Raw genomic sequence first — 17,937 nt, 5'->3', positions numbered from 1 at the left:
AAGCGGAGTCATAGAGTAAAAATCGTACTTCAAGCTACTTAAGTTATACATACATTTACGAGAAAATATCAAAGTTCATTTCTCCATTTCGCTTATTAATTATCAACTTTCTCTGGAAATTAAAAAATTCTATTTCTTTTATAAAATTGAACTTTTTATCACTTTTATAAAATATAAAGAACCGTAATTAGTTTCGTTTTTTAAAATGATTCTAGTTTTCTACAAATCGATTAATACAAATTTTAATAAAAATGAATCTTTCCAGATACACGAATTGATGGACGATATAACAACAATGACTACATCAATGCTGAGAATAAAATCGATAAGGATGTTCAACGAAAACAACCTTCAAACAAAGATGTGAATCATCGCAGAATTGATAACACATCACGATCATTATCCTCGAGAGGAGATAGGCTATATGCTTTTTTACAACACAGTATAATAATCTATACAATTCTATTATCTATCCTTTCGTAGTCAGTCTTTAGATACTTTATGTCCACAAAATACGAAGACGTTTCGATTAATTGGACTCTTTTAATTGGACCTCGTCTTCACGCACTATCATTCCTTTTCCATTAGCAAACGGGATCAATTTATCTTAAGTATGGATACGATCATCGATGTCCATGCTTTCTTTCTATTGTTTATAAAAAAAGAAAAGAACCATACATAATAAGAAAACTTTCGTGAAATTAAAGTGAAAAATTATGTATGTCATGGTTCAAAATTATATTCTTTCCAAATGTACGTTATAGTAATTTCTATCAACATCCTATAATCTTTAGCATTGAAATATCTAATCTCGTTTATTTAGAGAAAATGTATTGATTATATTTTGAATCATTTTTCTATTAATGTTTAATAATGCACTTGGTTCAACATTGTTCCTATTACGACGAAAACATTATTGTTAATTAGATATCCAGGAGTAATTTATAAAAAAAATTAGAGGATGATATTTGTATAAAAAGTTATATGACAATCCAGAAAAGTGAAATTTTAGTAACAACGAATCTATAACATACGTTACTACTCGAAATGATATCGAAAAAATAATATTATTTTGTTTCATTTTATATTTTAAATAATAGGAAAAGATAAATTTGTTAAGTCTTATTATTAACTAATCTTATCTGTATTCATAATTTATTTTCATTAATCGATATTTTCTTAGATCATGTTTTCAATTAATCTCGGCCTAATCTTTCCTAAAGACAGAGAATCTTATATTCGAAATGAAATAATCACAATATCAAAAAGCCTAATCAGTCCACAACTACGATATTTCACTATAATTGTGATGCAATTATAAGAAATATACACAAACATAATAAGTGAACGTGAAGTTAGAGATAATAATTCTATATGTCGTTTTTCACGATTATACTTTTTTTTAAATGTATGATGTAGTAATTTCTATTATAATATTATAATTATTAACGTCGAAATGTAATATCACATTTTCTTTTAATTACATCACATAGTGAGAATTATGAGGATGAACTTTGGAAACAATGAAAAAAAAAAAAAAAATTCCGAACGAATTCAATCCTCTTTCTAATTATCAGCAGCCTCTATCTTGCCATGCAATGGACGGATAAAATTGTATGTAAATGTAAATCTTGTTGGAAATAGTGTACCTTTAAAGATGTACACATACATATCTCATTTACTTGAGATAATCGATTTGTCGAATGTTTCTGCGGGGAAAAAAATGGAAACTTGTATATTTGACAATGATTGTAACGATTTAAATACCACTGTAAATAACGATTATATATATATATATATATATATATATATATATATATATATTAGAAATCTACGTCGACGCCGACCACGGTGTTAATTGAATGAATATTAATAATTTTGTACATAAATTACTAATTCGCGCGTGTGTGGATAGGATAAAATTATCGATAAGGGAAGGAACATTAGCATGACGTAATTTTTAGAGTTCCATTTTTTAAAGAGTATCTTCGACTTTTCACGAAGACTATTGACGTTGATAGTTTTATCCTACGATGTATGTTCATTTCGTAGATAGGTTCAACTGTAAATATAAGTACCAAAAAAAAAAAGAAATAAAGCAAATAATGTCTTGTAATATCGAAATTTTATGTAATCCGAAATACATTTAACGAGTAAATATTTGTAAATAGACCAAAGCATCGTAGTATGTGATCCTTTTAAGATTAATTATTTTGCTTTTACGTCGCGCCATTATCCGTCGTAGCCGACCATCAACATAACCGAAAGAAAAAGTACCAGTGAGCTTTATTATCGCTTTATAATTGTATATGGAAATTTGCATACCGTCAGATTTTTAAGTAGATCGATTATGAACGCTAACGAGAAGGGACAAAACTTACGGAGTAATTTAAAATATATACATTATTCATTGTACTGTAACTGGAAATTTTGGGCGAATGTTGAAGTATGAATAAAGATCGAATGTTAAAGTTTGAATGGGTATTTTTTACGATTTTATCATTTCCCTGATATATCGTAATTATATTTCTAAGTAGAATTCAAAAATTTCGAAGAAAAACCGAAACCATTTTTTATTTGTCCTTTTTAAATTGTCACATCATCTCTGATGTAAATATTTTTCTAAGAAGAAAGGTTTATCAATGAAATAATGTAATAAGATTGCATTCATCTCAAGTATCCATATATAGAACAATGTTCTTTCAAATGTACTCGTTTTATTCTTCTTAACTCTCATGTACTTATTTGTATTTTATTTTTAAGCACTTGTATCAATTCAGCTTTATTACAAATTTTACATTTACTCATCACAATATATTACGCACACTATTCTTGCACGATACGATGTTATCTACAATGCTGATGATACAAAAGTAGGTAGTGTTCTGTATAGAATTTTTGTTTCAGTTACATCGTTCGATAGTTCCACTCGTCATAAGTAGTGCTATCGATCAACAAATATTGAGGAATCATTCGCATGTTCGTCATAAAGATATTATATGAAAATCTGTCGAATTGATTCATTAATTGTTAAATAGATACTCGCAACATTAGCTTTTTTTACATTATGATTTTACGACAATCTAAAGATATCATTACATATACATTTGATTAGATGATAAGAAGCAAATAAACGTGGCATTTGGTTAGTGCTAAAATGATGAAGAATCGACGCTAAAAGTAATCTTCTCAAGTAAGATTTCTTGCCTATATAAAAATAACACTTATCACTGGCTTCATTTTTATACAAGTCAGTTTTAATGAGGAACACAGATAATTGATATGTATTTTATCTGTTAATTAGTAAGAAATTTCTGATCTAACACGTTACATCATGAATACACGGACAAAAAAAACGAATAATTGTATTGCTCCGGAAAATGCTTTTGGCTTTATGATTCGTATAATTGAAACTTATATTGTATAATTGAATTAAACAAATTACATCCAGAGATTTGATAATTGTAACTTATGATTTTCGCCTTACACATTATCTTTGTTTTTTTTTTTTGTTTTCCATCTACTATTGTCCGATAATATAAAGACTTACGAGGTAAAATCCATCAAATATTATTCGCGCAATACTATAAAATTATACGAATATTTATAACTTATAATAACTTCTTGAGAGTACGCATATATGGGACCAATTTATTGGTTTCATTTCCATCGTGCGTTTAGTATCAAATGTTTCGTAACGAACACTGATAGTTTTGTATTTCAATAAGTTATCTTGATTTTCTTTAAAGCACACCGTTTTAAAGTTTCTATTATGTGACAAAAACATATTATTTGATAATTAAATTAATTTATAAGATTATAATGATATCGATACGAAATTCAGACATAATCTGTTTCACCTACTACTTTCTTTCTCACGCAAGCACATATACACGCATTTCGTGCTACTTTATCTATATACAAAATGTTTAAAAATTTCACGTCATCGAGCAATTCGATAGGAATGAGCCGTTTTGCTTTGAATACATCATACATGGTTATTGTGATATAATTCCTGATATAGATCGAATTTAATTATTCAACAATTTTCATACATATAGATATGAAAAGGAATCAATTAATAAAGAAAATAAAAGCAAATAGCAAAGTTAAAGTTCATTGTAAAGAACGGCTCATTGTAAAGAACCTCTCATTTTCCTAAAATTATTCGCACATTTTCGCATTGATTATGACAATATTTACTTATTCTAATATGTACAATACTTGCGTCGGTGTTTGTGTGTGTATGTGTCCGTACGCGTACAAACGATAAAACCTAAATTAATGACTTATCGTTCGAACAAAGCGTCGGTCATCAATCACCGAAATGATTAAAAGGGCACATTTGTTTTAAAAAATCATCCCCTCATACAGTCTTCCAATATTTCTTTAATATCTATTAATGAACAGCCTCATTCTTTCGATGAACTAAAAATTACGTATCTGGGAATTCGTAGGAGGTTTTCATAGTGCGATTTGAAGCGTTGACTGTTATAATCCGAGTTTTGTGTACATTGGCTAATTAGTATATTAGTAGATAAATCTATACACAGTATTTTCCACGCTTATCGTTTTTTGCTATCAATTATTACGTGTACATGTGTAAAACAACACGGCAAGTCGATAGAGTATCGTCGTCCTCGATCAGTACCATAGTTCTCTCTTTACAATATATCTTTTTCAAAGTCATGCGACGATCTTTCTTTTCGTTGAAGTTCTATCGCTATTTTTTTTTTCATATATCAAATAAATTATCTTAGTTGACCGTTCTTTTATTTCACGATGATGTCACCATGTATACATTAGCCTTTCGACTAATGTGAGACTAATTAATTGGATTAATTAGACATCATAGATTACTTCTAAGGTGTTTCACTTAGGAAAGCCGATTACTTTCCTTGGTTCCTTTAATCGTTTATAGAAATTTCATTTTAAATTATTAATTTGATCATTCATAATATTTTTCGTATGTCACATTGTTAGAGACTCATACGACTTAATAAAAATTCTTTTATTTAAGGAACCTGCAGTGTGTAGCCGAAAATAAACTTTAAAATAATCAATTTGCATTTTTTTTCCGAAAGACAATAACATTCTTCCTTAATCAAACATTCTTCCGTTCTTAAACTATCGATTAACTCACGTCCTTCGATATATTGTATTTTTTTTGGAGAAGCGTCTCTTGAAATTTCGAAAGAAAAAAAAGAAGATTGTTTAAAAAGGACGAGCACGGAAAAACACGGGCTGATGGCAGTCGAGTAGCTATAAGGAAGGATTCTACCTTCGAGAAAAACCTTCGGTCGCTTCGCTAACGAATAAACTTGCGAGATCTCGATAAAGTAAGACAACAAGTTGTTCTCGAAACTCGCCAAGAAAATGGACCACTATTTCATTTTACTTGTCTCCTACACATTCTTATAGATTAATACATTATAATACAAGCGAACGTGTGTTGTCAGCATTAATCTTGAATTAAAGTCCCTGAGCGGTAATTTTGACAAGAGGATTCGCCAAGTTCCGTGACGATTTGCAAGAATTCGCCATGGGAGTACGACGATATGCTGACCGGGAGCGTAATATGACTTTCAAGCAGGATGAAGTGTCCTAAATGGTAGACGATGGTTGAGGCACAAGGTCAGTATAATGGTTACTACTAGTAAAAGTACCGAACTTTTCCTCGTCGTCGAACTCGAATCTTCGTAATCATCAGTCCCATCGCTGTTCTTCTTTCGGCTACGAAGTTTTAAATCTAAAAATATGTAATTATTCTTTAATATCAATCATTATTTTGACATATGTTTTACATCATCTTATCAAGATATAGTAATTTCCTTTTTTATATGATATATATATTTTTTTACGTACCTCGTTCCTTTAACATATCTTGATTTCCTTCGAGAATATTGTTCCCAGAATTTTGTCTCAGTTTTCCTGCAAACGAATCAATTGAATACTCCACTTATTGTTTACTTTGGCAAATTAGTTATTACTACTGTAACTATGAAAAATACTACATGTCGTGCTGGATAGTTGAAATATGTAATTTTCATACGATCGAATAATAGCGATAAAAAAATTAACGATAAATTATCGTTTTATCAATGTCCAGTTCTTCACAAATTTATAGATACTGTGAAATTTTTCCGTCTAAAAGAAATTCCAATAAATAAGAAGTTATTCGAATAAATTTTAACACTGTACATTGGAGGACCAAATGGAATTTTTGCCGGAAGAGCTGTTTCAGTTTATACATAATGTAATTTATAAATTCGTTTATTTATACAAGCTAATTTTCCGAACAAAGTACGACTAAAATTAAATTCCGCGAATAAATTTTAATGAAAACTTTGACGAACGTAATATTGTCCTCCATTTGATTCGTGCAATTATTGGTACTGTTTTCTTCCAACTCTAAGATTCTTCCAACCAAACGAGTACTCTCTCTTTCTCTCTCTTCAAAGCTTAAATTTCACAGCTTCTTGGTTGCGTACTCGTCACTTAATTAAATTCTACTGAACTAATTAAAGTCTTTCTCCTTCGGTATGATAGAACTATAAAATGATGTTATTTTTATTGACACAATACTTGTAGATTCAGCAAATTGTTTTTATATTTCTTTTCTTTCTATCTTCATTTAAGAACACATCTCATTTGTTTTGTATATAAAATATTTATTTTTTATATGTGCAATGAGGTAAGAATATGAATGAGAATATCTTTACTAAACAAAACTATCGTATATTATACATATATAAAACATTCGATTAATAATATTCTCGAATATTGCTAATTTAAATTTCACTCTCATTCATGCAACTTCGAAGATTATTTGTTACTTGATAAATATATTTTAAATTTATTTTTCATTTATTACAAATGAAGTCATTTATAAATTATTAAAAATATTTCTGATGATCTTTCAGAGTTCTTTCCGCACTTTCAGAAATTACAATAAATTTGTTGTGAATTCCTCATGCGTATATTTTCAACGAACTACTCTCTCCGAGGGATAGGGTCGAATAAAATTGACCCGTAACAACAAACCGGGTCTATAAATCTTCCATCGTACACAACGTCGCTTCCCAATCTGTTAGCATCAAAATATTTTGCATATATCGATTTCCGGTCGATTCGAGTACATACACGGAAAGTAGGATAGTGCGAGAACCTATCCACTGTAATAAATCTTGGATTTTTCATCGGATCTTCGTAGGAAGAGATCGACGAAGAACTGAAGCGTATAATGCGGTGAAAGAATATTCACAAATATTTTGTCATATTATAAGATTTTCACGATCAGTTGAAAAAGATAAAGAGACAGAGAGAGAGAGAGAGAGAGAGAGAGAGAGAGAGAGAGAGAGAGAGAAAGAGAGAAAGAGAGAAAGAGAGAGAGAGAGAGAAAGAGAGAGAGAAAGAGAAAGAGAGAGTGAGAGAGAGAGAGAAGTAGAGAGAAGTAGAGAGAGAAAGAAACATTTTCTCTTCATTCTTGAATATTTCTCGGACCATTATCAGAAACATATATTTATATGTATGTACAAAGTACATACATACATATGCAGATACATACACACATACATACATACATACATACATGCGTATATACCTACATAAATTAAATAAAACACAGATATTTCTAAGAATCACAAACCGTTCGTGACAAAGTTGATCAACGATGAGGAAAGATAAAAATGAAATAAACGAAAATACTCTAACTGGTTTATATATCATCATTGTACTCTGAACATGTCATTTCATTGGAAATCGTGTACTATGGATAGGAATATATTTCCTTGTGTCAACGTCATAATAAATTTAGGCAATCATTGCGTTCGTGGCCCCGAACGCAGACATATTTAGCATATAAATGGCACCCGCTAGGACAGACAACAGCAGAAAAATATCGTAGAAATAATCGAATTCAAATACAAATAAACGTTACCACCTTTCTAGCCCTCTGTCTCTTTCTATTTCCTTCTCTTTCTCTCTCTTTTGGTAATTCATTACACAGTTTATACATAATGTAATTTAATTAAATTAATCAATTCTTACGATCACATTTTGAAAAGACTTAATTTTAGTCAATTTAAACATGTAATGCTCTGTCTATAATAGCTATTATATTTTTGGATCATATGTTCTTGTCGTGGTTTAAATTGTTAATAAGTTAATATTAACCTAATATGAAGTGAACTTACTCTATAATATATTTATTGGTTCATATCCGGTAAGGAATGTAATTATACATTTATTGATCTATTTCTTTCTCTCAGTTTCTAAGCGTGTATATACGGAAGCAGAGATAAAGGTTAAAAAAAAAAAAAGAGAAAAAAAGTAGAGCTCGTTGTAACGATGACAACGAACCTCAAAGAACGTAACAGATTAAATGTCAGTTTGCTACCAGTGTATTTTTCGTGCCTTACGCTATTCATAAGTTGTACGTGTATTACTCTTATTCTTTTTAACGAAATTTTAAAGAACGAACGTTTTCTGTCTTTCGAAATGTATTTTGGGCTTGAGAAATATGAAAACACTTATACGCGAATATGTAGAAAATCAAAAAATGGAAAAAAGTACAAACGAACTATGTAAAATACATAATGAAAAACTATAGAAATAACTTGAATTTTTACATCACTCGTGATGGTAGAAAGAAAGAGAGAGAGGGGTGGAAAGAGAGACGATAATAACATTTAAAAGTGATCTCCATCGTGCAATATAACTTTCTAACGAGAAGATACAAAAATAAACATTGGAAGTCCAAATTTCACTAGCAAAGGAAGTTCTAACTAAACTAAGCTTTCGCTTTGCAATTCAGCATAAATAGGAACTCACGATACGAGGTTCCGAAATCGAAGGAAAGTCAAAGCTAAAACTAAAGGGAAAATTTTCGTTTTCGTAAGAAATGCGATCACGATTTAATGATATAATCAGAGATTTAGCAATGTAATTAAAATGTTACGATCGATATATGTTATTAACTATATATGAAAATTAGTTGATTATTATTAATTTCGTTTTCAAATATAATCTAGTGATTATTTGTAACAAATTTAATTACAAAATAGTTCTACGAGTCGATTAAAACGTATCACTGAATATTTCAATTTAAAAAAAAAAATTATATTAAGAATGTTTATTCAACTTATTACGTTATTCATCGATAACATTACATATTCTATAGCTATAAAGATAGAAAATGTAGTATGAATTATTTAACAAAAGTAATTTAAATCGACAAATAAATATTTCTGTAAATGTATAATCAGAAACATCTGAATATTACATTTTCAATAACAACCTTTAATCTTTCATTTCACAACTGTCTGATATTTCCTCGACGACAAATACTAATTGTATTGACATTTTAACGATACATATAATTAATACATAAAATTTTATTCCGGAATTAAACTATCATAAAAAAGAAATAATACGATATAATCAGTACGCCGATATTAAACTAGCTCGAAAACATATCATGAATTATTTTTATTTACATGTCATTAATTATTATTAATCGATAAATTATAATAGAGAAGAAAGAATCAAAATCAAAATAAATGAAAATATAATGCGTTTTACGTATTTGATGAATTATATTCGTAAAAAAAAGGACCATAAAATAAAAGGCACAAAATACAAATCTAGAAACTTTCTCGAAAATTTACAATACGTATCTTTACGACCAAGTTCTGAATTGTACGAAAGAAAGAATTTCGTTTGTTTTCGGATGTCGTTAATGGGAAATACCTACATAGCTACATACGCGACGATGCATTGAAAATGTAGGATTGGAGGCCAAAATCTGTTTCATTCGTAGCGTACAGCTTTTCTCGACTGTCGTTTCTCTAAACGTCTATCTCGCGATATCTCGGCTCTACTACGATTGCTACAACTATACAGTCTACAACTCTATAGACTTACTCTCTCTTTCTCTCTTTTTCTCTCACACACACATGCTTTCTACCTTACATACATACATATATATATACATACACAGTCTCTCTTTTTCTCTGTTTCTATTTTTCTATTTCTTCCACTTTCTAGGACGCGTGTCTGCGAAGCATCGACTTTTGTGCCGCCTTCGGTCGAATGCCCATCGAGCAAACGAGAGAAGGTCGACTTACGAACCTCCGACATGACTCGACTTCACTATTCATTCATCTTTTAACTCAGAAAGCGAGAAAGCGAGAAAGAAAGAAAGAAATAGAGAGAAAAAACGATATGCTTTGAAGCACCAGAGTCAGAGTTTAAAAGACCTCGAGCTTAGACGACGATCAAAAATTCCTAAATAAAACAAAATTTCAATGAAAAGTATTTTATTCAAAATATTATTATGAAATTTTATATAGGAAACGAAAATTTTCGAAATATGTGGAAATTATAGCGTATTCTTCTTAAAACGCACTCAGCTTATTAATGATTCGCATCGTAAAATATTTTATTTTTTCTTTTCACATAGGTACTCTATTTACTATGAAATAAAAGAAAAATATAGATGGAAGAAGTAAAAAATCAGGAAATAGGAAAAAAGAGAGAAAGAGAAAGTATATCAGGGAGTCACAAACTACGTGCTTGATCTAATTAAGCAGCGACCCGTCGATTCAACGCAAACACATGTTACGTGGCATCATTCGTGGGAAGTACCACTCGGCACAGCGTTAGCAATAAAGGACAAGAGATAAAACACCTACGCAAAAGATAAAGAGAGAGAGAGAGAGAGAGAGAAAGAGAGGGAGAGAGAGAGAGAGTGAAAGGGAGATAGAAATCCGCGCTGATCGATGTTCGATTCGCATATTGAACATTAATAAAGTACCTATCTATTGATATCACTTTGCAGTACTTCTAGAAAATAGTAGAATCGACGGTCGATGTGTATGAATGTGCGTGTATTTGTGTATTTGGTGATTCTCTACATTGATAGATAAAAAGAGAGAAAGAGAGAAAGAGAGAGAGAGAGAGAGAGAGAGAGAGAGAGAGAGAGAAAGATAGAGAGAAATAGATAGATAGATAGATAGAGAGAGAGAGAGAGAGAGAAATAGATAGATAGATAGATAGAGAGAGAGAGAGAGAGAGAGAGAGAGAGAGAGGGAAAGTGGGAGAAAGAGAGAGAAAGAACGGAAAGAAGACAGAAAAAGAGATAACAAAGTACGACGAGTGTAAGAGAAGAAAAAGAAGTTGTGTGAGAGCGGACGGGTGAATAAAACGGGCCAAGGTAAAACCAAGTTAAAGCCAAAAAAGAAAAAGAAAAAATAGAGAATAGAACAAAGAATAAGAAGGAAGCAGGGTAAAAGAACGTAGAGAACAACGAACTCAAAGATTTACGACCTACGATAAAAAGTACTTTACCTTTGTACTTTGTATCATTGCCTGTGTTGCTATTGGAACCAGAACCGGAAGGTATCGCTGGAAGGCCCAAGAAATGAGATAATTAAAAAAGTGTAAGAATGTATAAAAGTACCTATCTATATAAGAAAAGGTGCGTATGTAAATTTTCAGCTCATATTTAATAATAGGCTTTGTCGATTGTGTGTTCGAATTAAAAATCAATAAGCGGTGAGAAGAAAAAATTCTTCATGCCTTCTACATAGATACGCATACAGGGTAAGATATTTAAACGTGAACACTTGAACTTTCGTTTACTTGCGAATTTACGAAAATATATTTTTTCAGTATAATATAACAACGTTTGAAGCGATAAACGTAGTGATGGGAATAGAATTTTTGTAGGATCATTTTTCCCTTAAGAACTTTTCTCGTTTATCGATAAACAACAAAAGATTTTCATGTGTTCTCACTTAAATGGGCCATCCTGTGTACCGTACGTATGCAGTTACACCTACATATATACATGAAATGTATGATAAAACTATAGAGATTCCCAGTTTACATCTCGAGACACGGTTCAACTCTCGGCCCAGTTTATATGTTCTCTAACTCCTTGTTATCTTTGAGTTTATGAGTGCAAACATTTTCTAAGGTGTACACTTTGACGCCATGTGAGCTTATTTCTTCCCTTCTTTTCGAGACCCGGCTAGTTCCACCTGCCACTTGCGAGAAACTATCTCAAACTACGCGTTGAACTAAGTATACAACAACTTGGAGTTGAGATTTCGAATCCGCGCCTCTTGTAACTGGAACGAAACAATGTCTTTAGAATATATTGATTTGTTTTTTTCTCTTTTTGAAGATCCTCAGTTTGTTGCGACGCGATTTTCAAAGAAATTTCTACGATTTCCAATGAATTTTATTCTTAATAATCTAGTCCAGAGATGGGCAACTATTTCTTCACAGCGGGTCGCATAATCCTCATCATTAATCAGTCCGTTCTCCTACTATTTAAATTTACTAGACAACATTCTATGCTTAAAAACAAAAGTCGTAAAGCTCATAATCGTCTTTTCTCACTTTACCAGAACAGTAGGAGCGCGGATCACATGTGGCCCGCTGACCGCCAGTTGTCTACCTCTAATTTAGACTTTCTAATTAATATTTTTTCTTTTACGTTACGTACTTTTCTTATTTCTCTTTCCTTTATAAAACTTTCACGAATCCATTTCTAATTAATGTAGAATTCTATGAAATTTCCTTTACTTACCATATACATTGATACTTCCATCGGTGTCACCTAATGAATTTCTTGAAACACACTTGTACGAACCGTAATCCGAAGTGTTCACCGAGTGTATAGTTAACTTCATGTGAACCTTATAATTGTTGTCCAGTAAAATGGGCTCGTACTTCCCTCCTGAAATAAAAATATCGAGATCTGAATAAAATTACAACATTATGCATCGTGTTCTTGTCGCTTAATGTCTGCTACCGTTCTATAACATTTTCTTTTAAAACATTTAAAAATTGTTTCCAAAAATAATATTATCATACCTTACGGAAAATATCAATTTACGCGTTTAAAATTATCTTTTATAAGATTATATCTAAAGAATTGAATTTTCTTTTAAATCGATCTATTAGTCTACAAATCAGAATTATTATAATTACGTATTAAACAGACTTATTTCAAAGCGTGATATTAACTAAAATAATTTTTCTTATTACAAACGATTAACTTATTGAGATCGTTTTTTTAAATGTAAGATAACGAGAGAAGAATATATGATGGAAATAAAAAAATTTTTTAAATAACGTTATGTAGATTGGCTTCTTGTAATGATAATATATGAAAAATCTTATGCAAGAGTTTTTTCACTCTTTCTTTTTCTTCCTTTCTTATAAAATTTTAAGTTGCACGACAATAAAACTCGGACTGATATTTGAACAAAGAGTTCTTTCTTTCTACTCTTTCTTCTCTCTCTCTCTCTCTCTCCTTCTTTTTCTCATACTTACACCCATGCATCAACACGCTAGTTTCATTCTTTTTTAACATTTTTGGTCTATTTGAAAATAAAAATGATCTATTTGAAAAAATTTGAACGGACTTTTTGAAATAATATAATGTTAAATCAAAACTATTGTTAAATCTACTACATATACTTCGTGTATTAAAAATAATATTTCTTCTGAATTCGCAAGAAATTTTATTCTCTCGTTGTTATCTCTTAGCTATTGTGCGATTTTGAAAGAGGGAAAAAAGGGATGCATACATAATAGAGAGATTGGAATTGGACGAAAACCATTTGAGAAATTTCAGAAGCCGTTAGAGGAACGTTACAATAGTTCAATCAGTTTAGCAGATGCCTTAGCTTGTTCACAGACCCCGATCAAACTTAGTATTCGGTACACGGCCATCTAAGCTAACGTGATTTCTGTTTAGATCGACACCATTCAGAGACATTTCCGTCGTCCTTCGTAAAGATTGGAAATTTCGTCTCCTTTAGAATTTTCTTGCTATAATAGAAACGTGTCCGTGAGCAGTTGCTATCTAGTTGCGAGATGAGAATGTCGAAAGAAATTTTTCAAAAAAAGTTTTAAACGACGTCAACAATTAAAGGATTTCCTTCGAAGTCCTCAGTCCTCTGAGAAATTATGTACGAAGTTGAATAATATACTTTTAAAGAATGATTTTCTCAAATAAATGAAAATGTGGCAAGAATGAAGAAAAAATGCTAAGCGAAAAATTTTTCATAAATTATAAGTCAAATTAAATGAATTAGGTTAGATTAGATTAAGTCATATTAGTGTGAAGCCTTGGTGAAAGCTTCTTTATTGAAAAAATAAAATAAAATATAGAAAACTTTGCCCATTCTCGTTTTAAACGAAAATATTGTAGTTCATAGGCGATGCTTTCAATTAGAAATAAATGGAAATTGATCGAAGAAACAAAAGCGATATAGGTGAAAGGTAGGATCAACGAGCAATTCGAGTGAAACGAGTTCGCTACCGTCGCGAATGATTCTAGCCGCCACGCTCTGAAGCTCTTGACGTTACAACGAATCTGTGACTCCTGAAAAAACAAATACAAATTTTTCAATTGGTCGCCTAGTTTAAAAGAAAATGGAAAATTCTATACATAGAAAGTTGTGTCGTCCTTTTTTCTCTTTTCTTCTATATATAGCTCGATTCGAATTTTTCAAGTATCGACATTTGTTATATTTAAATGTGCGCTCGAGCGAGCGATTCGATTTCCGAAACAATATAGTGAGGTATGAGAAATGTAACGTTAAAGCTTCCATCATAACTATATCTCTCGATCGTGCAAACACGTGTTTTAGAATAAAATATCAAACCTTGAGACATTTTTCGATAAATTCCAATTTTTTAAGAAAATATAAAACGAGCAATTGTCGGATTGCTATTATCCTAACATAATAAAACAAAAAAAAAACAAAAAATAGGAAGAATTAGATACGATCAATAACTAGATTAATTTAAATAATATTTTATACATATAAATTGCCCTTTGAAGGTAGGTAGAATTTTTTGAAAATAACGCTAACGACATATTTCCATTAGGATATAAAAAGATTAGAAAAGGTATAGTCAGCGAGCTAACACGATTGTCGGATCAAAATCTGGCATTGTACGTGACGTTATTGGTTTCAATACAGATGCAAATATCATCTACAATAGCGTTGTAATAAACGTTATGGAAGGAAAAGCGCGAGGGGAGAGAAAGGATACAACGTTTCTGCTCTCATATATCGACTATACGTACTTGTGTCCTCGGTCTTTCTCATAAATGCCAGATAAAACGACGTTATAACTTTAACGTCCTGTTGGATTCACATGTATTATTCAAAGGTTAATTCTGTTCGAGTAACCTGTTGTGAGAAAGTGAAAGAGAGAAAAAGAAAGAGAAAGAGAAAGAGAGAGAGAGAGAGAGAGAGAGAGAATATTCGGATTCGTTGGAGTTAGTCTATTTAAATGTACTGATGATTCGTATACCTAACATCCTCTTTTTAGATAAAATCTAGAGAAGTTAGCAGATTAAGGAGAACACGTACGAATTAATTATTAGAGTAGAGCATTGGAAATCTTCTAAGATTTCAATATAATTTGAAATTCTGCGATTTTTTTCTTATCGTTGTAAGGTGTATTAAAAACAACAATAAATGTAACTCTGTAACTAATTAATATATCAAAGAATATTCTTGTTTCGTAATTAATTATGAGGTAGCTATGACTGAATAGAACTAAGTAGGCAATGTTCTATACTACGTCGAGATAATTAAGCCACTACAATAGTCAATACATTTATACTACAATTTGTAACGGAATAATATGGAATAATATGTCTTTAAATGTAATATTTAACTTTACTAAAGATGATAACAATCATCCAACTGTGAACTCTCGCTGTATATTAAAGTTAATTACAATCAACCAAACAAAATTCTACTTGAATTAAGAACTCTAGATGAACGTAAAATATCTTGATATCTTCATGACTTCAAACCAACGCTGCTCTTTATTTGGACTTATATTCATTCTATATTAATTAGATATGTCTTAAATAATAAATTAATAATTTGTATAATACAGATAAGGTATTAAACAGTCTTACACTTCAAATATAAATACTCTTTGATATGAATTTTGTAAAATAGAATTTAAAATCATTGTGTAAATTTCACTCGATTAATTTACATTTTGTGGAAAACAGTGAATTGATTATTAAGATGAAGATTTCAATTTAAGATCTCAATTAATCTACTTTGCAAATAATCGATCGACTTTAAGAAATTATCTACTATACGTTATAATAATGTAAGCATACGTAATGTGTACATATGTAAATACATAATATTTTCATTTGAACATACAATAAACTGAAGTGATATGAAAATATAATAAATAAGTTAAAATTCTTTGCGAAAAGAGATCAAAGCATTGAAATATCGTCTATGAAATTTTTTATGATTTTATTAACAAAATTATATATGGTCGATAAACACGTTCAAAAAAAATATATATATATATATGTATAGATTTTCGTAAAACATCATTAATCGAATCAACAAAATCGTTGAATTTAAAAAGAAAATAAAGATTTGACATAGAAAAATATAGTAGCTTTTTATGGACGAAGCATAAAGCAGAATCAGGTTGTTTACTCTTGTCTTATATACGCTAGTGTTTATACGTTCGACATAAAGCATGTTTATTATTTTTTCACAATTTAAAAATGAGTGTTCCTACCAACGGATCTTTGCAACATACAAAAACGGAAACTAAGGACCTTTTATTTCTGTAATTAAACACGAAAAGGATTCATTTACCTTGGGGTACGATCTCATCGTTTTCTCTGGTCCAGTAATTGATAGATTTTGGATAAGCTTCGGAGAGACATTCCAACGTCATTAACTGCCCTTCTTGAGCACCTACTAACTGATTTGGTACCGAAATCATTGGTGGAACTAAAAAGAATCAAAGAAATCCTATGAAACTTATTGAAGTCGATGATATCGTTACAATAAAAGAAGTAATTTAGCTTTAAGATTAATATTTCTTCAGTTATTAATATTTCAAAATAAATTTGTAAAAAAAATAATTACGTACAGTGAACGATCAGCATGATTCTTTTACTGACTGACGGTGGTACGCCATTGGTCGCGATGCAGAGATACGAGCCCATGTGTAGTCGATTTACCTTGGTAATATTGAAGTGCGCTCCTTCCACGTTCATCACTGAAATAAAAATCGAACTGAACGTTATAACTCAGAGACGATTAATCGTTTAGTCTCGCAATTCCTTTTCATTTATCATCGAAGTTCGTTGAAACAGAGGATATTTTGTTGTTCATGTGGTAACTGGTTGAGAAAGGAAAAATGAAAGAAAACTGTTTCTTTTTTCTTTCATAGTACCGACTTCCTGATTCAAACAGCCAATTTAAAGTGACTCGTTAACTTCGATAACACAGTTTTGATGTTACCATACAGATATACAAAGGTAAATTTAGTTTACTTATTCGGACGTTGAGGCTGTCTACGTCCAAGCGTAAACCACAATTAAATCCGATGGAATATTTGCACGTTCCTAACAAGCTAAATATTGTTGAATACACGCTTATGAAAGCTATGCGGAATCTAAGGAAAGACGGTTGAGTTAGCTCCGCACCAGTTCCTATGTATTCGCTTTAACAGATGCTGATTACTTATGGGACAACAACAGGGCTCGCAACAATGCTCTTTCCCACCGACTGTCGATCGATGTTTGATGACAAATAATGGTTGTTACGATAATAAGGACCACACAAATGCCAATATTCGATCTTAAATATTACGAACGATCTATAAATAATTATTTAATCTCAAAAGATGTGAATTTTTTAAGAAATTGAAACGTAATAAAAAAAAAAATAATTTGCGAAATGGATGTATAAGTTATAATATTGTTTAACTAAATACATAATTTGTTATGAATATTTTTAGGACATTGTATGGAAAAATTTCGGACATGTTGATAATTTTATGAATTAATCAAGTACGAAGTACTCAAATTTGATGTCCTTTTTTTTGGATTTTTAAATTAATATA

At 30.7% G+C, this 17,937-nt stretch overlaps 2 protein-coding genes across 4 annotated transcripts in view; one reads left to right on the top strand and one right to left on the bottom strand.

Annotated features, from left to right (window-relative positions):
* LOC124425223 (neurotrimin-like) overlaps nucleotides 1-2,478 on the top strand; it is a 126,143-nt gene extending 123,665 nt beyond the window's left edge. For both annotated transcript variants that reach the window (XM_046965299.1, XM_046965296.1), the window contains one exon: nucleotides 266-2,478. In XM_046965299.1, the coding sequence (XP_046821255.1) occupies nucleotides 266-483 (218 nt within the window). In that variant the 3' untranslated portion in view covers nucleotides 484-2,478. The remainder of the gene's footprint in view (nucleotides 1-265) is intronic.
* A 135-nt stretch (nucleotides 2,479-2,613) lies between these two features.
* LOC124425224 (neurotrimin-like) overlaps nucleotides 2,614-17,937 on the bottom strand; it is a 154,603-nt gene continuing 139,279 nt past the window's right edge. The window contains exons 5-11 of one of the 2 annotated variants that reach the window (XM_046965300.1): nucleotides 16,960-17,088; nucleotides 16,680-16,817; nucleotides 12,599-12,748; nucleotides 11,350-11,406; nucleotides 5,866-5,931; nucleotides 5,672-5,749; nucleotides 2,614-5,604 (exon numbers count right to left, since the gene is read on the bottom strand). In XM_046965300.1, the coding sequence (XP_046821256.1) occupies nucleotides 5,462-5,604; nucleotides 5,672-5,749; nucleotides 5,866-5,931; nucleotides 11,350-11,406; nucleotides 12,599-12,748; nucleotides 16,680-16,817; nucleotides 16,960-17,088 (761 nt within the window). In that variant the 3' untranslated portion in view covers nucleotides 2,614-5,461. The remainder of the gene's footprint in view (nucleotides 5,605-5,671; nucleotides 5,750-5,865; nucleotides 5,932-11,349; nucleotides 11,407-12,598; nucleotides 12,749-16,679; nucleotides 16,818-16,959; nucleotides 17,089-17,937) is intronic. The other variant, XM_046965301.1, reaches the window with a different exon arrangement.

Source organism: Vespa crabro, chromosome 6 (assembly GCF_910589235.1).
Source record: "Vespa crabro chromosome 6, iyVesCrab1.2, whole genome shotgun sequence".
NCBI lineage: Eukaryota > Metazoa > Arthropoda > Insecta > Hymenoptera > Vespidae > Vespa > Vespa crabro.
Note: the sequence above shows the minus strand (reverse complement) of the source record. Positions and strands in the feature narration are given on the sequence as shown.